Below are 23,460 nucleotides of genomic sequence, written 5' to 3'. Positions count from 1 at the left end.
TCTTCCAGCCTGTCACCCACCCTTCAAGCATGGACCCTCCGCCTCCTTCCAATTTGGTGATGTTTACTTAACTTTTGTTGTTTACTAGAAAAGCAATCTCTTGCTATGCAAGTGAAAATAATTTAAACATTTTGTGTACTGGCCAAAGATGGTTGTAACTACAGCCATTCATTCCTGGTGTAATTCATGCAAAAGCTCTATTGTTTCTATGAATGGAGAAGCCAGCCCAAGCATCAAACAAGTAATATTGACAAAAGGAGTTTGTAATTACACTAAGTTCTGCCATGACACTAATAAAACAGGAGGAGGGGGCAGTGGAGGTGGAATCCTAAATGCAACCATGAGCTGGAAAGCAGCTGCAAGATCAGGATTTGCCCTTTCACCAGCAGTTTGGCAGCTGTGCCAATTAGCAGGGAATGGCGGGAATACTTGGAATGTGCATGGAAGCCACTTTTGCACAAATTGAAGAATTTTTTTTAAGACAAAGTCTTTTATTTACAGGCAAAACATGAACTTCTATTTTTTACTTATTTTCTGAGACAGGGTCTTGCTCTGTCACCCAGGCTGGAGTGCAGTGGCACAATCACAGATCACAGCTCACCGCAGCCTCAAACTTCTGGGTTGAAATGATCCTCCTACCTCAGCCTCCTGAGTAGCTGGGACTACAGGCCACCATGTCTGGCTAATTTTTAAAAAGGAGTTTTTGTAGAGACAGAGACTCCTTATGTTTCCCAGGCTGGTCTTGAATTCCTGGTCTCAAGTGATCCTCCCGCGTTAGCTTCCCAAAGTGCTGGGATTACATGTGTGGGCCACCATGCCTGGCCAAGAACATGGAGTTTTAGAGTCCAGTGGCTCTCCATCTTGCTCCTGCTGAGCGCAGACATCGTTACTGGAGAGTCTGAGGTTACAAATCCCTCAGCAGCTATGACCAGCCCAGGATTGCATTAAGGGAGGAGGTTATGCGCATTCTAAAATTAGGTGTATGGAGTACCTAACTTACATGAGCAAAATCTCCTAAAGAGAGTACTAGTAGAGCTAGAGATGTGTGTGCATGTTCATTGCACAGATTTCAGAAAATATAAATAAACTTGAAGAAAAAAAAATTGTCACCCGTAACGCCTTTCCTCGGTGTTAGAATGTTGGTGTATTTCTTCCAGTTTTTTTCCTTGACTATTCATAGTCAGCTCTAATATAGACAATATAGACGTCTGGTTCTTCCTTCTGGCTAAACCAGAGCTGATTTGTAACCCTCTCTGCTTCCTTTGCCTGTCTCGCACCCACATGTCCCAAAGGTCAGCAGCTGCCCCTGCCTCCAGCCCTTAAGAGAGGTGTGAATGGCAAAGGTCTGGGTAGGAACTTCAGCAGACCTGAGTTCTAGCTCAGTGTATGAAGCTAATTTGCTGTGTGACCTTGAACTTCTCTGCAGTCAGGGTCCTCATATGGAAACAAGGAGGGATGCATTCCAAGGACTGATGTTTGACTGTCCTGGCTGCAGAAAAAAACAGCCTTCGCAGAGAGGAAGACTAAGAAAAACAGGCTTTTAATGTGGCCTGCTCAGGTGTGTACAGGGGCAGCTTGCAGGCAGCAGGAGGGAACCACCCTGTAGATTCTTTATTGAAAATCTATGTAAGGAAAGTGTCTTCTCTGCTACCCAGGCTTTGCCACAGAGGCTAGAACGGGGGCAGGGATGTGTGGCAAGACAGGCAGCTGTGGTTCCTAGAGAAGCAATAAGCCAAGGGTACAAAGGTAGCTCCTGGGAACAGAATGCTACAGGAGTTGGACAGCTTGGACCTATGTGCCCAGCTGGGATACCTCAAACTCTTTCCAGCTGAGCGGTTCACCTGTGGCCTGCAGTAGCTTGAGACTCAAGCAGAGATGGTGAAAAGTAGCCTATCTTCTGAGAAAGGCAAGAAGCCCTGCCATTGAACTTGGGTGGTCTCGCTAATCACCAGCCCAACTTTGCATCCTTGAATCAGCCATTGCCCTTGTAAAATAATGTCCATTATTCTGTACAATCATAGCTTCCACTTATATAGCACTTACATATCTGTCACATTCATCTGTGAACTCAATTAACTCTCAACAACAGCCCTAAGAAATAGGCAGTAGATTGAATACATGAAACTTCCAGTCTGTAGGTCAAAAATAGTCCAATCTTGGCAATTGCATGTGGTTCATCCTAATATTATTATGCCCATTTTACAGATGAGAGAATTAGGCCAAGATTGGACATGGATCTTGTAGAAGACTATACGCTAGTCCTTGTTCCAGTCACATTGCCTCACCAAAGGCTTGGTAAGCTGGACTGAGAGGTTTTAGCAACAGCAAGGAGAGGTTAAACCAGCAGGGCAACATCCAGTCTCTCCTTACCCAAGTAAACCAGGGGTGCCTCCAGCCCCCGAACATCTTTGGGTTTCCCAGTGAATGTGGCCCCAGCCCGGCTAAAGGGCATAGAGCTCCCCAGGATGCCGCCCACCTGCTGCGCCCAGCCCCGCCAAGCCCCTAGCAAGTTACCTCTCAGTATCACTGTCACTGGATGCCACTTCTTCCAAGGCAGCCTGCAGGTCGGCAATCCGCCGAATGGATGTCTCCAGGTCTGTCTGGAGGGTTTGCCTCACTGCTGCAAGTTCCTCCACGTACTTCTCCTGGGGACAGAAGATGCAAACACACGTTGGCCTTGGGCAAGAAATGCACCACCCATGCATGCATTGGGGAAGAGACACACCCCAGGCTGAGCCTAGTGTTCACTGAGCACCTATGAAGTGGTAAGTTCTCCATGAGAGGCTCTCTCTGCGGACAGATTTATGGGATCCTCAACCAGGTGTTCCATGTTTCACAGACGAGGGAATAGATACTCCAGAGCATGGCATACAGAGCTTGCTCATCTGTGCAGGGGGTGCTGCTCCCAGTGCATCTGACCCCAGGGCCATGCTCTGAATCTGCACCACCACGCACAGTGGATACTCAGCCCATCTTGGATGGAGGAGTAAACGTAAAAACCAAGGAGGGTCATGGAGTCTGGTTTAGGAAGCTGAGCCTCAAGGATAAATCTGGTGCAGGAGGTCATGGGGAGAACATAACAAAGATAGTTTCCTTTCAAGTCTGTCCCCTAAACACCCCCACCTTGCTGTCCTCACAGCAGCAAAAGCAAAGATGAAAAACCCAGCTGGGCTCCCTCCAGAACAGGCAAGCACGATGGGCATTTACGGAGCTCTTTCTGTGGCCAGAGCTGTGTTGAGTGTTTTGCAGCCAGGATCTCACTCATGCCTCACAGGCCCAGCAGGTGAGTCTTTATTCTTCTCCCATTTCACAGATGAGGAACTGAGGCCTTAAGAAGCAAAGACTTCATGGCGGAGCTGGAACTCAAGCTCAGTGCCTCTGACTCCCCTCTCAGTGCTCATCTTAGTGATCAATACTTTCTGGTACTTTTCTAATTGGATTTTATCTGGACTCTTGGGAAAATCTCTGACTTTAATTTGCAACCTACACATTGCTACCCTTTAACACATAATGACTGTTACCTAAGAGTGATTTTGCCCCCCAGGGGACATTTGGTCATGTCTGGAGACATTTTTGGCAGTCGCAACTTGGGGAAATGCTGCTGGCATCCGGTGGGTAGAGGCCAGAGATGCTGTTCAACATCCTACAAGGCACAGGACAATCCCACAAAGAATTATCCGGCCTGAATGTCCACGGTGCTGAGTCTGAAACCCTGGGTGAGACCCAGCATCTAACCTCCTGGTAATTAATTCATCTTATGGGGGATAAATCAAGACACAGAACACAGCTCTATGCCCGAGGATGTTTGCAGCGGTGCTACTGATGACAAGGAGAGGCTGGGATCTGCCTCATCACCCAGCAATTGGGAATGGTTAGGGAAATCACAGTGTGTCACTTTGATGCTCTTAGGCAGACATCAACATTAGAAATAAGAATTGTGGCAGCGTGGAGTGCTTCTGTGAAATAACATGAAGCAAACGGAATAGATCCGAGCAGTATCATGCTCAAATCTATGCAAATAACACTCATGGAGAATTGAGAATATTTATGGATGGGGCAAAGCGGGGTTATAGATGGGATTTTTCTTGTAACCGGCTCTCATTATGTAAAGTTTATTTTTGGACTGCTGTATAAAGGAACATACATACCAACTGTGGACAGTGGGAGGGGAGAAATTTGAGGATGTGGGGTCAAAGCGCAATTCCCAGCTCCCCATGGAACTGAGTAGCTAAGTGAAAATGAATGGCTCACAGCCGCTCTCTTAGCCTGGAGTCATTTTTTTTTTTTTTTTTGAGACAAAGTCTTGCTCTGTTGCACAGGCTGGAGTGCAGTGGCGTGATCTCAGCTCACTGCAACCTCCACCTCCCAGGTCCAAGCAATTCTCCTGCCTCAGCCTCCCAAGTAGATGGGATTACAGGCACCCACGACCACACTTGGCTAATTTATGTATTTTTTAGCAGAGATGGGATTTCACCACGTTGGCCAGGCTGGTCTCGAACTCCTGACCTCAAGTGATCCACCCACCTTGGCCTCCCAAAGTGCTGGAATTACAGGCATGAGCCACTGCACCCGGCCTCATTTTTCTTTATTTTGCAGATGAGGAAACTAAAGCCAGCAAGGTCAGTCAGCGAGGTCACTCAGGAAAGGTGCAGAGCTGGGATCTGAACCCTGGGCTTGGTGGCTCCCAGTCCAGTGCTCTTTCTGGGGCTATGACTGCATTCCCCAGTGGAAGTCAGCGAGGACCATTACAGGGACACGCTCAGCTCTCTGCACATTGGCTTGCCCATTCACATTATTGTAAGTCTGTGCCTTTCCAGTGTTTTCTGATTTTAAAGAGAGAGAGAGAGAGGCAGCAGGCAAAGACTGAGTAAGCCTAAGGGCCATGTCAAGCTGATGAGAGGGAGAAGGGGTGGCAGGAAGGACGCCATGGTGGTGGCATGAGAAGGAGCTGCCAGTCCATCCCAGTTGATTGAAGCCACCAACTGTGAAATCCCCATCTCAGCCTTGACAAGGTGAGAGACAACCCGAGGTTGGGGCCCCCAGGCTGTCAGAGGAAACAAAGGACACTGAGGGACTGTGAAGGAGGGGGTGCTCACCCCAGGACATCAGCATGTCAGCTCATAAATGCGCCTAGAAAACAGCTAGGTGCAAAATCCCGGCAGCTTCTGGGAGCATCTGCCCAGGCTCCACTCTTTCTTTTTTTTTTTTTTGAGATGGAGTCTCACTATCTCGGCTCACTGCAAGCTCCGCCTCCCAGGTTCAAGCCATTCTCCTGCCTCAGCCTCCCAAGTAACTGGCACTACAGGCACCTGCCACCACGCTGGCTTGGTTTTTTGTTTGTTTGTTTGTTTGTTTTTTTGTATTTTTAGTAGAGACAGGGTTTCACCGTGTTAGCCAGGATGGTCTCGATTTCCTGACCTCGTGATCCACCCGCCTCGGCCTCCTAAAGTGCTGGGAGTACAGGCGTGAGCCACCACGCCCGGCCAGCTCCACTCTGTTCTAGTGGGCCAGGACAACGGTGTCACTGGGCATTAGCCACTTTCTCCCAGATGTGGCACCTGTATCTTTGTAAGACACAGAGGCAGAAAAATCTGTATTTCTGTCTTAGATTCTATCCCAGGTCCACACATCTGGGCCACTGTGGGTTATGTGTTAAGTACAGTGAATCCTATAAGCATTGGTTCAATGAATGTCTAACCAAATGACCTGTCTGAGGTCACGCCGCCGGGAGACCACAAAGCTGAGATGTGCATCCAGGTCTTGGGTTCTTAAGTGGGAACCCTTTAGGTCACATGTGCTGAGACATGAGAAAAGGGTACAGACGTCCCCTCCTCCTTTTGCTTAAGTGAACCTTGCCTATGTCAGTGTCATGCAGGAGCAGCAAGGTGTACAGTCCACATCCTCAGGGAGCTTCCCGGAGGGTAGAGGAGAGAGACAGAAGGAGGCACTGTGTCTCAGGGATGGGTGGGCCTCGGCTGGGACTAAGCAAGTGGGCAGAAGAAATAGGAGTCTAAAACGAGTCAAATCCACAATATCATAAAAGTGAAAGTAGGCTCTGGAGCCGAGCTGCCGGGGTTCAAATCCCAACTCTGCTGCTCACTGGCTGTGTGACCTCCAGCAAGTTACGGAACCTCTCTGACCCTCAGTTGTCTCACTGGGGAAATGGGGCCAGTAGCAGACCCTCCCTCACAGGGCTTTTGCGAGGAGTAAATGAGCTTGGCAGAGTGGAAACTTGACCAACAGTGGCACAGCTATCCTTTAATTCTCATAGGAGAAGGAGTCTCAGGAAGAACAGTGTCATCCCCAGGTCACTGAGGAGATTTGCCAAGGTCACAAACCAAATAAAAACATTGGAATGCAGGACTCTGGCTCTGAAGATTTTTCACTATCCTACATAGAAAATACATGAAAAAAACAAGGGCTGCATAGAAGGTGAGTTGGCTTAGACACAGCAAGAAGAGGGGAGAACCGGAAAGCCATCGTTAGTTAGGCCAGAGTATGTGGACCAAGGACAGGGTTCGCGGATCTGCCACTACCTTCCACCCTCCAACGTTGCCCCCTTGCCGCCCTCTGCATCCCATCCTCCATCTGCTAGGGAAGCATCAGACTCAGTGGGCGCACCCTGAGGAGAAAGCTTGGAGAAATTTAGTGTTGGTGTAATCAGCAATCAGCAAGTCTTTCCTGCTTCAACTCCAAAACCAAATGGAGTCTGCTGATTGCAGAGACCATTTCATTAGGCTAAACAAATGCAGTGCCCCAATCTCCCTGGGGCAGATAATACAAGGCCCCAGCCAGAGACCCCTCTGGAGACACGGAAGGGATGCACAAGCAGAAGGGGAAGTGAGCCAGTGCCCCTCTCATGAAACAGGAAGTGGGCGGGAGGCAACGGCAGCATCTGACAATCACGCTTGCTCGGGCTTGGCTCAGGGCTGCTCCATGAAAATGGGGTTGTGTGCTGAGGTCGATTGTGAGCTTGGTCTTCTCTGTTATTAGCTCTCTTTAGAGATTTGAAGCATGGAGAGAAATTGGGAGGTTGGGGATAATTAGGATACAAAATGATTTAGATAGTTAGATGCATAGATAGCAGAAATCCACTAAGATATATACCACATTCCCAGGGTTATCTAAAACTACAATATAATGGTGTACACACTGTAGACACACATCCATATATCCTGGTATATATTATATATTCATATATTATTCATTCATACATACACATATACATTTAATAAACATTTGTTGAGCACCTACAAGGCGCAGCACTGATCTAGGCACCGGCGATACAAATAAAGTCCTCACTTCCACGTAGCTTATGTTCTTGCAGGGAACTAATCTCTATCTGTATTACCAGTGTCTGGAACACAGGAGGTACTCAATACATGTTTGGGGATGAAATGAATGGTGCTATTGTATGACTATTAGTGGCAAATGAGGGAAGGATAAGGGATAAATTATACATTCTAAGGCATACATAGTATACATGATACATACGTAATACATGGAGGATATATATATATCGTGTACACAGAGATCAGTACAATAATATGTAGTATGTAGATAATATGCATACTTGCCGACCTCCCCAGCATCACTTAAGAGAACTATGATTTCTTGTCAAACCCCCGGGCTACTCCCTCTGGAGCATATCACAGAGTTGCCCGGGTGAGAAGCAGTTCATATGATAATTAATGGCTGCAATTAAAATCATCTCCTCTTGTGATGTTCAATTAGAGGCTAATATTTAAAACTGTTGTTTGTTGTTTGTTTTCTCTGCCCAGAGCATCTCAATCTTCAGAGGACCCTCTCCTCTCTGCAAATGGACAAGATTCTCATTTGTTAATTTCTGCAGCTCTGGAGGTTGCCTCTCAAACCTTCTGAGGTGTCTCCCAAGGCCCCCCAAAGTTAATTTCACCTGTGCCACACAATTTACACTATAGATCAGACTATCTCAAAACACTTTTGAAACCTGACGAAAATTCATCTTGTTGCTTTCTTCTGATTTAGCAGACAAGCAGAAAATGTTAGAGCCTGGTGCTGAAAAAAATTACACACACATATGCTATTATAAATATAAACATGTATATATGCAAACGTGTGTGTACAATATATGCATGTGTAGATACACACCCAAATATTTCCAGCATCTGGCACATAGCATACCTAACAAATATTAAGGACGTATTTATTAGAATCTGGTTGCTGATTAGAATTAGCAAACAGCAATCCCTTCTGGCTTCAACTTGAAAATCGAATGGAGTTGAATTTTGCCTGTAACACGTACTTTATCCTATAGATCAGGGTATATCCTGAAACCTGATGAAAATAATCAAGTATTTTCATATCCTTAAATGTTTAACAAACCTTGAACATAATAAATACGTGTTAAACTAATAAGTGAATATATTTATATATATTTCTTGCATACACAGGCACTCTGCTAAATGTTCAAAATATTTTATCTCATTTAATCTTTATTGAAACCCTCAGAGTCAAGTACTATAGAAACATAAAAAGTGAGCTGAGATTATTGCAACAAAGTGGTAGCAATGGCTATTATCTCTCTGTGGTAAGATATCAGGCAATTTTTACATTCCTTTTAGCACTCCTCAAGATTTTCTGTAAAGAATAAGAATTATCTTTATCATAGGCAAGTTAAAATATATATACTTTATTCCTCTCTGATGCTACAATGAACAATCTCCTCATCCACCTGCTCCATGCTGAGAGGTAATCTTCATCACTTTGTCCTGTCCATTTTACAGATGAGCAGGCTGAGGCTCAGAGAGGTTAACTCATTTGCCTAGGGACACACAACCAAGAAAAGATCTAGAGCTAAGCTCAGGTCTCCTGACGGCAGCCCATGGCTCTGTCCAGCTTTGCTTCTAATTGTTCCTGTTTCATCCAATGATGCCAGGTGAGGGAATCTTTCCCAGAAAGAAAGGCTATGAGGAGCTGCCATTGCTTCCTTCAAATTGTCCGAGGGTCACTTGCCTGGGAGAAATGAGGCTGATGCTGGAGGGTGTGAAATGGGGGAATAAAAGCCCTGCGGGCTGGGCGGGGTGGCTCATGCCTCTAATCCCAGCACTTTAGGAGGCCGAGGAGGGTGGATCATTTGAGGTCAGGAGTTTGAGACAAGCCTGACCAACATGGTGAAACCCCAGCTGTATTAAAAATACAAAAAATTTGGCCGAGTGTGGTGGCATGCACCTGTAGTCCCAGCTACTCAGGAGACTGAGGCAGGAGAACTGCTTGAACCTGGGAGGCGGAGGGTGCATTGAGCCGAGACTGCGCCACTGCACTCCAGCCTAGGTGACAGAGCGAGACTCCATCTCAAAAAAAAAATAAAAATAAAAAATGCCCTGTGAATTGTGTTCCAGCAAGAGCTCAAAGGCCACATTGGTAATGGAGTGAGCATCAGCAGGTGGTGTTAAGCTCCACTTTGGGAAAGGAAAGAGTTGGAGTGGCCCTAAGAAAACCCAAATGTATGCCCAGTCTCCAGCAGGAATAACGACTGGGAAGAAGTTGGTCATCATTCTACAGGGTCCTTTCCTCATAATTATCCTGAAGATTCATTGCATTATTCTATTTTTTTCTTTTTCTTTGTGTTTTTGTTTTGTTTTGTTCTTTGAGAGTGAATCTTGCTCTGTCACCTAGGCTGAAGTGCGGTGGCACGATCTCAGCTCACTGCAACCGCTGCCTCCCAGGTTCAAGCAATTCTCCTGCCTCAGCCCCCCAAACAGCTGGGATTACAGGCACCTGCCATTATGCCTGGCTAATTTTTGTATTTTTAGTAGAGATGAGATTTCACCATGTTGGCCAGGCTTGTCTCTAACTCCTGACCTCAAGTGATCCACCCACCCCCAGTATTATTCTATTTTTATGATGTGATAGCAGACACAGAGAGACTCATCAAAGGTCCCAAATTCATACAGCTAGAAAGTGACAGATTAAAAGTTAGGGCCTTCACAATTTCTAAAGGGTCAGCAAATACCCAACAATACCTCCTGTCCTTTTCTTCACACATGGCAGGCATGTCTAATCAATCATAGCAGAGACCCAAGCAATCAGGGGCTAGAATCCATTCTCTCAACTCACCAAGCCAAGTGTTTCATTCCAGTGCTGTCCTGTGCTTCATCTGCCAGCATCGATCAGAACTCTCAACTCTGCTACACTTTTTTTTTTTTTTTCTTAGAGATGGGGGTCTCACTCTCTTGCCCAGACTGGAGAGTGCAGTGGTACAATCACAGCTCACTGTAACCTTGAACTCCTGGGCTCAAGTGATCCTCCCATCTCAGTCTCCTCAGTAGCTGGGACTACAGGCATGCACCACCATGCCCAGATATTTATTATTATTATTATTATTTGTAGAAACAGGGTCCTGCTATGTTCCCCAGGTTGGTCTCAAACTCCTGGTGTCAAGTGGTCCTCCCTCCTTGGCCTCTCAAAGCACTGGGATTACAGGCATGAGCCACCGTACCCAGCCTCTGCCACATTTTTAAATGATCCCAATCCTCCTAGAAATGGTATTCAAATCCTCAAAGAAGATATTTATATTAGTTAGTTGGTTCGCAGGTTTATTTCTCCTTAAAGACTGGTGAGTATTCTGTGGATCCGAGTGAAGCTGAAGCTAATCACACTTCCAGAGAGGCCCTGGTGAGTGGGGAGAGGGAGAGATGCAAACTGCTAACATCACAAACAGCAGGAACAGAACTGGTTTTGGAACAAGATGAACCCTGAAGCAGCTACGCAAATCCCAAAGAGTTACTAATCCTTTCTTACCTTCAGTTCCTCATCTGGTAAAATGACAGTACTGTATTATTCCTTGACAAAAGGTGTTACAAGGAACAAATGAAATAATGTAAAATTGCGTACACCTCGCCTACCTAAATTGGTAGCACTTACTTGGTCCACAGGTTCCTATTTCCTTCTTTCTAAGTAAAGACACAGGAAATATGAGGGCTGCTGGTGTTTACTGAGGACAACTTCATTTTTCATAAAATGATGTCTAAGAATCTATTACTTGTTTTGTTGAAGCTGGAAGGATTTTACAGAATGCTTTGGGAAAGCTAGGAGAGATTAGCAACAGCAGGAAGGCACTGCCAACCTAGGGCTGGACAAAAAAGCCAAGGAGTTGGGCCATCCAATGGGAAGTGAGACCTCAATAGCGCTGCCCAGAGGAAACAGGCTTCATGGAGGAGGAGAGTTCCTGATAAGATCTGGATTAAAAGGAGGTACTGCTGCTTCCATGGATGCCTCAAGGCAGTGCCAAAGAAAGATATCCTGTCTTCTCCCTTTCTTTTGACCTTCAGTTGTCCATCACTGCCTTTCATTGGCAGAACCTACCAGAAGTCAAGGAAACCAGGAAATGTCCTTTTCTGTAATTCTACAGCAGAACAGAGAAGGGGTAGGAGTGGATCTGAAAGTGAACAGGCAATGACTGGCCCAGAGCTCTGAAGGATCCAGGATCATTTTAGTCTTCATTATTTCAGACAGACAACAGGGTTTTCAGTCCGTACAAACTCATCAAACTGTTCACTTACGTGATTTGCACATTTGTCCATATTTTGAGGAAAAAGTTGTAAGACAACCAGAATTATGATTTTTTTTTAATTTTAGAGACAGAGTTTCACCCTGTCACCCAAGCTAGAATGCAGTAGTGTGATCATAGCTCACTGCAGCCTTGAACTCCTGGGTTCAGATGATCCTCCTGCCTCAGCCTACTCAGTAGTTAGGACCACAGGTGCACATCACCACATCCACTTAGGTTTTTTCATTTTTTTAGAGATGGGGGTCTCACTATGTTGCCCTGGCTGACCTTGAACTCTGGCCCTCAAGTGATCCTCCCATCTCTGCCTCCCACTGTTGGGATTAGAGGTGTGAACCACTGTGCTCCGCCACCAGAATTATTATTTTCAAGGCTGCAGAATCAAGTGCAAGATTACAGATCCCTATTCTGTACTAGTTATGTATTGCTGTATACTAGGTTACCCAAACACTTAGAGTTTTGAAATATCCAATATCATTTATTATCTCTCATGGTTTCTGTGGGTTGAGAACTCAGGAGTGGCTTATCTGGGTGGTTCTGGCTCGAGGTATTTGGCAGGGTGTATAAAGTCCTCCCAAAGATGTCTATGGTCTAATCCGGCAACATGTAAATCCGTTCCCTTGTATGGCAAAAGGCATCTTGCAGATATGAGTATCTTAAGGATCTTGAGGTAGGGGGAGATTATCCTGGATTCTCCAGGTAGTCCCTAAAATATTCAGTCATAAGGGTCTTTGAAGATGGAGGCAAGGGGGTCAGTGGGGGAGAAAGCAGCAATGTGGATGTGGATGGAAGCAGAGATTGGAGTGGTGCACCCAGGAGCCAAGAAATGCTGGCAGACACTAGAAGCTAGAAGAGGCTGGAACAGATTGTCCCCTGGGGCCTCCAGAAGGCACCAATCCTGATGATACCTTAATTTTTAATGCCTTTGGACTCATCTTGGACATCTTATCTCTAGAGCTCTAAAAGAATAAATCTGTGTTGTTTTAAGATACTGTGTTAGTGGTTGCTTGTTGCAGCAGCAATAGGGAATGAAGACAGGATCTATCGAAATGCCAGCCATGGCTTTGGTTGTCTGCAGTCTTGACTGCAGCTGGAGGGTCCCCTTCCAAGCAGGCGCACTGATGTGGCTACTGGCTGGAGGCCTCACTTCCTCACTAGCTGTTGGCAGGAAGGCTCAGTTCTCTGCCTCGTGGATCTCCCACTGATGTGGTTTGGATCTGTGTCCCTGCCCAAATCTCATGGTAAATTGTAATCCCCAGTGTTGGAAGAGAGGCCAGCCTGGTGGGAGGTGATTGGATCATGGGGTGGATTTCCCCTTTGCTGCTCTCATGATAGCAAATAAGATCTCATAAGATCTGGTAGCACCTCCCCCTTTTCTCTCTTCCTCCTGCTCCAGCCATGTAGGGACCGCCTGCTTCCCCTTCAACTTCTGCCATGATTGTGCTTCCTGAGGCCTCCTTAGCCATGCTTCCTGTACAGCCTCAGAACTATGAGCCAATTACACCTCTTTTCTTTATAAATTACCCAGTCTCAGGTAGTTCATTATAGCAATGCAAGAACGGACTAATACACCCGATGAGCTGCTTCAGTGTCCTCATGACACAGTGGATGGTTTTCCCCTAGCAAGTGATCCAAGAGAGAACACAGCAGAAGCCAAATGTCTTTTTATTATGTATTTTTATTACCATTCTTTAGATACAGGGTCTCACTTTGTAGCCCAGGCTGGAGTGCTGTGGCACCATGACAGCTCACTGCAGCCACAAACTCCTGATCCCACGTGATCCTCCTGCCTCAGCCTCCTGAATACCTGGGACTACAGGCATGTACCATCAGACCAGGCTAATTTTTTTATTTTTATTTTTGTAGAGATGGGGGTCTCACTGTGTTGTCCAAGCTGGTCTTGACTTCCTGGCCTCAAGTGATCCTCCTGCCACCAAATGTCTTTTATAGCCTAACCTCAGAAAGGACAACCTATTACCAATGACATAATCAATATGTCACACAGAACAACTCTGATGCAGTATGGGAGGTGACAACACTGGGGTGTGAATGCCAGAGACACAGATCACTGAGAACCATCTGGGAGGCTGGCTGTCACAGTAACATCAAAAGATCTTCACATTTGTCCCATCTCAATTGACTCCCATACCTACAAAGGAAGAACTTCTCATCTCGAGAAACACATCTGTTTATGAGTTGAATCATATCCCCAGAGAAGACAGGTTGAAGTCTTAATCCCCAGGACTTCAGAATGTAACTGTATTTAGAGATAAGGTCTCTACAGAGGTAATCAAGTCAAAATGAAGTCATCAGGATGGGTCCTAATCCAATATGACCAGTATCCTTCTAAGGAGGGGAAACTTGGACACAGAGATACACTCAGAGGGAAGAGAATGTGAGGACACAGGGAGAATGTCACATACAGATTGAGGATTAGAGTGATGTATCTAGAAGCCAAGGAACATCAAAACTTTCCAGTGAACCACCAGAAGCTAGGAGACAAGCATGGAATAGTTTCTTTCCTAGAGCCTTTGGAGAGAGCATGGCCCTGCTGACACCTTGGTTTTTTGGACTTCCAGCCTCCAGAACTGTAGGACAATACCTTTCTGTTGTCTTAAGCCATGCAGTTGGTGGCACTTTGTTATACCTCCCCTAAAAAACTAACACAACACCACGTGCTCTTTTCTTTCTCTTTTAAACACCGTTGCTTTGCTTTTCTGTTTCTAATAGCATTCACTATAGAGAATGTAGAACATTTAAAAAGTGACAAAAGAAAACTTTGAAAATCATCCTTAAATCTATTACTTGGGGACAACTGCTTTTCATGAATATGTTGGTGTATTTCCATCCTGTGTTGATTTCTGCGTATGAGTATAGATAACATCTATTTGACTCACGCTCAGGTAAAACACTTGTATATTAAAGGCAGAATGGAGTTGGCTCTGCAACCAAGCAGGGGACTCTGTGGAACTGTACACCACCCAGCTTTCCCTGCCAGGATTCTCCCTTATCTTCAGGCAGAAGGGCTTGCTGCTCCAGGCACCTGCTTCTGGTCTTTCCTATCTCTTCTTATTTTTCAACCTGATGGTTTTAAAATGCCCTCAGCTGTTGCCTGAGGGTCTTTACAGCTTTCTGGAAAGTTAACATTTAGGCAACTTGAGCTGTTTAAAATGTAGATGATAAAGAGTTTGCCTGCAGAATGCCTAAGTCGGCTGCACTACTGTGTGCATTCACACATCCCATGGGCATCTGTGGACACACATGCCAGATACCAGGGGCCAAAACGGAGTCTTGGAGCACGAAGTCACCTGGTAAAGACTGCTCAGTCACGGGGTGGCAGAGAAAAAACTACAACCTGGGAGTTTCCTACCCCTGTCCTCTCTCTCTTATCAAGTGCACCCCTCTCTCCATTTCATCCACTTTAGATGGATCATTTCTGCCTGGACATCATTCCAGCTACTTCAGTAATCATAGCGCCAGGGACTGGAGCTTCAATGGTGAGGAAGGGGCTTTGTACTTGGTTCTTGGAGTCCCTGATGGATGGGGAGGAGTGGATGGCACAGACTCCTCAAGACCTTATCACACAGGGATGGAGAAGGTGGCTAAGGCTCTCTTGGGGCATTGGGATGGAGAAGGGGAAGGGAAAGGGAGGAGGGATCAGGCTTCAAGGCACGCAACTCTACCTTGGGTTTTTCAGTCGCAAGGTTTGCAAATAAAAATTTTAAAAAGAAATCTCTCTAAAGTTCCTTAAAGCTCTTGCTATTCAGAGCTCCTAGCTTTCCCATCCCTAAAAATCCTCTCCAGCCTATGACTTCCGATGCAGCATCCTCAGAAAGGGGCAAATAATAGCCATCATGGGACCCCAACAACCTTCTCAAAGTTGATACCAACTGAGCAGGGGATTCACAAAACCCCCAGATGCAAACAGACATCCTGACCTGGGGTAAACTCCAAACGCCCCAATCCCAACTTCCCAGAGTCAACCACCCAGTTGCTCTCTGAATAAAAAAGGCATTTAATTTTTCTGCTCAAACGCAAATATGACATATCTGTGCCACCCAATTTTCCTGACAGGGGAATAATTATATCAACATAATTAAGTCTCGACTGCAAAAATTATCTGCACCGCATATACTGACACTACACTTCCCACATCATACTGCCATTGTTCCAGCTGGTAATTACTAAGCCACCTTTGACATGTCTTATTTCAATTTAAATGGAAATGCAGCCCATATTTCTTCTCAGCCCACTAGCCCATGTGATTGCAGAAATAGGGAAAATGGACTTTGAAACTTCTCAAGTGGCCACTGGATTTTCTCTCCAAAGAAGTTTAGCGTGGGAACAATTTATAGCTTACCCTGGATCCCTTCTCTAGGCCTCACGTATCTCATCAATACAATCTCTTGCATCTTTCCTCTGCTCTCTGTTATCTTTTTATAAATTTAGCCTTCATCATCATCTCCTAAGGATTCAGATAGTTCTTTTTTTATGGAGACAGAGTCTTGCTCTGTTGCCCAAGCTGGAGTGCAGTGTAGCAATCTCGGCTCACTGCAACCTCTGCCTCCCAGATTCAAGCAATCCTCAGCCACCCGAGTAGATGGGACGATAGGCGCCCACCACCACAACCTACTAATTTTTGTATTTTCAGTAGAGACAAGGTTTTGCCATGTTGGCAGGGCTGGTCTCGAACTCCTGACCTCAGGTAATCCACCTGCCTCAGCCTCCCAAAGTGCTGGGATTACAGGCATGAGCGACCATGCCTGGCCAGGATTCACATAGTTTTAAACTGGTATTCCTCTCATCAATCTAGACCACTCTCCAACTGTATTCCACAAAGCCTCCAAGGAGGAATCTCTTTAACCTGATCATGTCATTCCTCTGCTGAAAAGTCTTCAGTGTCTTCTCAGTTCCCACAGTCCCAACTTTGTTGTTTCGCATATCAAGTCCTTCACAGTCTCTGTCCCAACTCGCCCTTTCTTTTTGCTGCCCACACCTTGCACCACACATCAGTAATTCCCAGAGTATTCCCAAGCTCCCAAACATGCCATGTTCTTTGATGCCTCTGTGCCTTTGAACCTACCATTGCTCCATCTGGAATGCTCTACTCTGCCTTATCCCTTCTCTGACAAGTGAACTTCTACTCATCCGTCAAGACCCCATTCCATAATCACCTCCTGTATGATGTGCTCTCTGGCTCCCTCTCATAGAATTAGTTTCTTTCCCTTCTATGCTCCCAGCATTTGTACAAGCCACTAGGAAAGACAGATATCCCATCAGATAGGAATTACTTGCCAATGTCTAATTCCCTACTATATTGATCTCCTTATGAATAAGGTTGTACTCGGCCTTATATCCCAAATACCTCGTGTAGTACTCAGAACTTAGAAGTCACCACATAAATACTTCAACTTTAAACTCTTCCTGCCCTAAATTCATGACTTGGGTAGCATGCAGCAGGTCTTACCAACATGGGCCATTGATTCACACAGACAGGAGCTTGCAACCCAGCTCCACCATTTGCAACGTGACCCCAAGCAAGTCTTGTCACCCACTTGACCCTCAGTTTTCTCATCTGCAAAGTGGAAATAATAACAGCATTGTTGTGCTATAGGACTAGTTGAAGAGTCACTGATGAGAGGAAGTGTTTGACACATTGCATAGACTATAGCAAGTGCTTAATAAACATCAGCTCCCTTTCCTATTCTTAGAACTACTGAGTGACAGCTTGTGCAATATGCCAACCTGGGGGGTCTCCTCTGTTTTGATGCTTTCTCACCCTCACCCCATCTTCCCTGTGCCCCTCATTCTCTCCACTCAGGCATGTGCTCTGTACTCTACTAGCCAAACTATTGTAATGCCCCAGCATGGGCCTCAAAGTCCTTCCTTTCTACTCTCCACAAAAACATGCTCGTCCTATGTCCCACTTCCTCACTGTCAGGTCACAATTCACCATGCCCAAGAATGAGATACAACCACTACTCCCAATGTGACAACCCCCTGAGGCACATTAGGCCTTAACCTGGTGTAGCATCCATGTATGTTCACAGCAGTCCCAGGAGAGACTCTACTTGGGTTACAGACACAGCAACCCAAATACAAATACAAATACAAATACAAATACAAATACAAATACAAATACAAATACAGAGTTGGAAAATTGGATCACCCCTTGAATAAAGCCATCCAGGCCACTGATGATTAAAATGACTGTAACCCAACAGCTATGCAGATAAGCATAGCCAGGGAGAAACAGCACGGATATGAGAAGGAAAACCACATCCATTGCAAGACATTGGAAATGGATCCCACATCTGTTCGGATTCCCCAGGCACCAATGAGTACATCCTACAGTCGGCCCCTCAACTCTACAATAGATGTCAATTCCTTCCCTATCTTCAATACAGAGCATCGTGCAGCCCAAGTTACATTCAGGTGCTTTGTAAACTGTAAAGAGCTGAATGCATAGGAGATAATTATCTATCATACTGTTTCTTCATTCTTCAGAGACACACTTCTCTTTTCAGGCATATCCCGTCACCTCGTAACAAATGAAACCTCAATCAGCATTTTCCACAAGCTAAAGAAACATCTTAAATGAGCTCGAGTAAGAAGGGGGAAACAATCCCTCTCGGGCAAATCAAGCCTCATCAATAGTCTTGTATTATTAGATATGTTCTTCCAAAAATTGATCAAGGAGGATATGGAATGGAGATATTGGTGCTGGTGATCAATGCCAGATCCTAGCCTTCCCCAGGCTTGGATCAGAGTCAATGCTATCTCCCTCAGAAATAGGGTGAAGGCAAAAGCTACCATCAGAGAAAACGGAGCATGCAACATAAACAGCAAAAGATGCCAATAAACAGCATGCGGCCAGGCATGTTAATGACTAAAATTAAGACAATGATTTCTGGACCTGATTGGTTTCCATCTGCTGTGGCACAAGAACATTAACAGAGTTGTAAACATTAAGCCCTCATCTCAAAGTAGTGGAAAGTTCCACCTATTGATTGCACAATGGACTTTTTTGGTAGCTACAGCTCTTATTTATTCATGGCCATTTTTTAGTGGAATTGGTTGAAATGTCCACTAACTCTAAATTAAGTGCACTAAGTGGCCTCAAGAGAGAGGTTCTGGGTGGATTTTTATTTCTGACCAAAAGACACTGAGCAGTGTCTTGAGAAAGCAGGGTTTCTCAACCTCAGCATTAGGGATATTTGGGAGCAGATAATTCTTTGTGAGTGCTTACACGGGGCTATGCTGTACATTTCAGAATGCTTAGCATCATCTCTGGCCTCTACCCACTAGATATCAGCAGCATCTCCCACCCAAGTTGTGCCAGCCAAAAATGTCTCCAGATATTTCCTAATGTTCCCTGGGGGGACAAAATCACCCCCAGCTGAGGGTCAAGCTATAGGCATAAGGGTAAGCAGTGGACTTTATTTTTGAAAGAAATGGACTCTGGAGTCAGACAGATGTGAATCTGAATCTAGGACAAACTACTGTTTGCTGTGTGACCTCATCTTAAAAGTGTAAACCTCACCCTTTCATAACTTTGGGGGCCCTGGCATAAAGAGAAACTATGATATAGTACCAGCTGCTCCAAGTGGGGTCTCTGGGCCAGAAGCATCAGTATCACCTGGTTGCTGGTTGGAAATGCAGAATCTCAGGCCCTGCCCCCGATCTGCTGAGTCAGAATCTGCACCTTAACAATATCCCCGGGTGATCTGTGTACAGGTGATATTGGAGAAATGCAGACATTGTGGTTAAGAGCATATGTTTTGGAGTGATCACATATGTTGGTGTCAATCTTTCCTAGCTATCTGGCCTTGGGCAAATCACTTCAACTCTTGTAAGCCTCTTTTGTTAAATGTGTAAAATAGAGATAAAAATATTTCCTTGCTCATAAGGTTGAAAGTGCAGATTTAATTAGATGGTATATCGAAAGCACTTTGCACAGTGCCTGTCACATAGTAGACATATAGTAAATGTTAATCCCCAGGCTGCCCTCTGCCTCGCTTTCAGATGCCTCTCAGACTATATGATATTAGCATGCCAGGGCTCACAGCGGCGGAACATAAAGACGTTGAAGCTACCTCCGTACACTTTTGCGATCTTCCTTTTGATGGAGTCTGAAATTATACCAGCCACTTGGCCACTCATGGTCCATTTATTCATTTATTGACTCAGCAGGAAAGAAAAACAACTGCTAAGCGGTGTGCTCTCTTTTACCTCCACATCTCAAGGTTATGGCCAGGTTGTGCACGCCTCTTGGATGAACAGCCTCATCAAATTCACTTCGCAGCTGGGGCCCATTGACTCTTGCCAGGTCCATCAATTCTGCCTTCCCAGGCACTCAGGATCATCTTTTGCTTCTGATCGAGGGGCCTGACTCACAAGGTCTTCCAGAACTTTGGAAGCCAGGCATTGATTCCAACAGTCTCCCCCATTTTTCTCCAACTCTGGGACATGGCTCTTTGACACTCTCCCAGTGTCAGGGATCGCTTTGGTCACAGCCTCCAAAGTCTCCTTCTTCCCCCGCATTCCCTCTCTGGAGGCCAGACACTGCCCTGGGACAGACAGTGGACTGAACCAATCAAAACTGCGCTTAAAATGGCTCCATATTTGAATGGGACCCTTTGGAACCATAAGAGAGGTCTATGAGTTTCCTGTGCAAATCCAAGTGCTTGGTGGGACCCTTTCAGTTTTATGTTCCAAAACAGGGGCGGCAATTTACAACCCTCAGGTCAAATCTGGCCTCCTGCCTGTTTTTGTAAATCAAGTTTTATTGGAGCACAACTAGGCATTTATGCATTATCTGCGGCTTCTTTCATGCTATAATGACAGACTTCGGAGGATGAGACAGAGACTCTATGGTTTGCAAAACTGAAAATATTTACTACCTGGTCCTTTGCAGAAAAAGTTGACTGGCCCCTGTTCTAAAATCCTAAAGTTCTAAAATTGTGTAGCATTAGGAGCTAACAATTCTAAGAATGTATAGATTTCAATATTCCATATTTCTATTAGGTTGAGCCAGTTACAATCAGCTATATTGAACCAATTTTGACCTATACAAGTGGCAAATTCATATGGTTCAATTTAATAAGATTTTAATATTATGTGTGTCAAATGATTCAAGATTCTGTTAATCCTGAGATTTTCTGGCTTGAAGGCTCTAAGGTCTTATATATCAAAGTTCTAGGATGCTATCATTCCAAATGCTGAGATTTGGCGGGTCTAATTGTTGAGTAGCCATATTGATAATTGAGATGCTGTTGTCTTAGAGGAAGAAAAGGTATGAACATTAATTAGCAGACATAAAAGAGTTTAGTGAGTAAATTAATTTTTCAAAAAATGCAAGTTGATGGTACCTTGTGGAAAAAATGGATGAAATACAGATGTGAGATGATAACGTTTGCCTCCTCACCGTCCTAAGACTAGGATGACCTAAGACACAATTGAGATTTGACCCAAAACAGCTGTGGGACCAAATGAGGCTCAGATGAGTATGTATTACTATTTGTTGCCCCAGAAACAGGTCCCCCTCCTTGTGACAATGATGTGATGATGAGAAAAGTCACGTGTGAGTTCAAAAGGGATTGGAAAGGAAGTGGCATGTGGTCCAGCCCCCTCCACCCTAGGGAGAAGTCTGGGAGGTAATTACAAATAAGATGGGAACACAAAGCATTTGGATTATGCACAAAAGGATTATGCTTGTTTGAGATCATGCCTGCTGTCCAATATGGTAGCCACTAGCCACACATAGCTATTGATCACCTGATGTGTGGCTGGTGTGACTGAGGATCTGAATTTTAAATTTTATTCCACTTCAATGAAATTTAAATATCCCTATGAGGCTGGTGGCTACCATGTTTGACAACACCATCCTAAGGTATTCATATATGTTATAGAGAGATAGAAAATAATCTAAATATCAGAGAAATTATGGCACTTCACTTGTTCTGTCTGCTGAAATCACCCCATGGGAGAAAACGGGAGGAACTGCAGGCCAAGAGCCACTGGGTTCTGTCCTACGTTCTATGTTCTGTATTTCTATGGTCTGAAGGTTCTAAGAGGTGCTATTGTTCTATGTTCTAAAAATGCAAAGCCCTGAAGGGCAGATGTGCTCAGGAAACCCTTTTGATTGATATTCACAGCCACCACCACCATCCCATTTTAAAGAGCAAGCTCTCACTTTTGCATGTGTGAATGTTTCATGGGTTCACTCGGCAATTAGTAAATATTGGAACACCTACTAAGTGTGTGGTTAGCTTCTGGACCCCACACTGGAAGCACCAAGAAGAAAGTGATGCTTAACAATAGGAAGTAGATAGTGTCCTTCAGAAACAAGATCTAGAAGCAAAAAAACAAATCAGTAATACAGAGGCAGGAACCATAGCTAAATTGTGTAGTGGATTGTGTGGGTGAGATCCGCATGGGAGGAGATCCTATCTCTTTTTTTTTTTCCTTTGAGACAGAGTCACTTTGTCACCCAGGCTGGAGTACAGTGGCACGATCTTGGCTCACTGCAACCTCCACCTCCTAGGTTCAAGCAATTCTCACGCCTCAGCCACCGGAGTAGCAGGGATTACAGGCATGCACCACCACACCGAGGTAATTTTTGTATTTTTAGTAGAGAAGGGGTTTCGCCATGTTGGCCAGGCTGGTCTCCAACTCCTGCCCTCAGGTGATCCACCTGCCTCGGCTTCCCAGAGTGCTGGGATTACAGGCGTGAGCCACCGTGCCCAGCCGAGATCTTGTCTCTAACCTCTCTCAGCCTTAGTCTCCTCACCTGCAATTCAGTGCTGATGAAATACCGACATCAGGGCTCCTGCCATGCTGCTGTGCCTAGGAGTCACCTGGGACCTTGTTAAAAAGCCAATTCTGACTCAAAGGTGTGGGGCTGAGCCTGAGACTCTACATTTCTATAGCCAAGGCTGCTGATCTGCGAATATATTTTGAAAAGTAAAGCCATAAGTCACATGAAATTGAAGAGAATTAAATGACATGAGGTATAAAACATGCTCAGGCCTGGCATAAATGATAGGCTGTTATATAAGTAATAATAACCAGTAAATACAAGCTATACATAATGCAACTTAAAATATACCTCCAGCTGACATCCTTAACAGACGCAAACCAAACAAGCAACTACAGAATCACAAATCGGGGTTCTGGTCACACTTTTCCTATGTATATATATATATATGTATATATTCATGGAAAAATATATATATAATGACCTGTGAGTCATATATAAATATAAAATAGATATATTTTATATATATATATATATTTTTTTTTTTTTTTTGAGACAGTCTCACTCTGTCACCCAGGCTGGAATGCAGTGGCATGAATCCCAGTGATCCCAGCACTTTGGGAGATAGAGGCAGGTGGATCACCTGAGGTCATGAGTTCGAGACCAGCCTGGCCAACATGGCGAAACCCCGTCTCTACTAAAAAAATTTTTTTTTTTTTTTGCCCTTTCAGGTTAAGTGAATCTTAACTATGAGTATCAGCACACATAAGTCTGAATTGTCCCTAGGACCCTGTTTGAAAATCATACCAGTTAAAATGCAAACATGATTGTTAGATTTGACATGCAGCCATGTCTTTGGCTTACAGACAACAAGTCTTTAGTGTCGACCCAACTACAACAAAAACTACTCTCTCTAAACAACAAAAGTGCATAAACAGAATCTTAATTTGCATACTTGGGATTTCCCAACTGAGGCCGCGCCTTTGTGATGGAAACGAAATAGTCTGAACACAGGAAGGCATCTTGGTGTGGGAAGGCACTGGTAGGAACAGACAACAGAAGGATCATCCTGGGAAACTCAGAGCTGCCAGACTCTCAAATGAGCTACAAAAAGATCTGCATCACTGAACTGTAACCATAGCTAGGGCCAACA

General features: G+C 44.9%; 1 protein-coding gene across 4 annotated transcripts in view; it reads right to left on the bottom strand.

Moving 5' to 3' along the window:
* Positions 1-23,460, bottom strand: part of MYO18B (myosin XVIIIB) — a 315,850-nt gene that overhangs the window by 61,779 nt on the left and 230,611 nt on the right. For all 4 annotated transcript variants that reach the window (XM_055374078.1, XM_055374073.2, XM_055374079.2 and 1 more), the window contains exon 40: positions 2,515-2,645. In XM_055374078.1, coding sequence (XP_055230053.1) covers positions 2,515-2,645 — 131 coding nt within the window. The remainder of the gene's footprint in view (positions 1-2,514; positions 2,646-23,460) is intronic.

This window comes from Gorilla gorilla, chromosome 23 (assembly GCF_029281585.2).
Source record: "Gorilla gorilla gorilla isolate KB3781 chromosome 23, NHGRI_mGorGor1-v2.1_pri, whole genome shotgun sequence".
Taxonomy (NCBI): Eukaryota; Metazoa; Chordata; class Mammalia; order Primates; family Hominidae; genus Gorilla; species Gorilla gorilla.
Note: the sequence above shows the minus strand (reverse complement) of the source record. Positions and strands in the feature narration are given on the sequence as shown.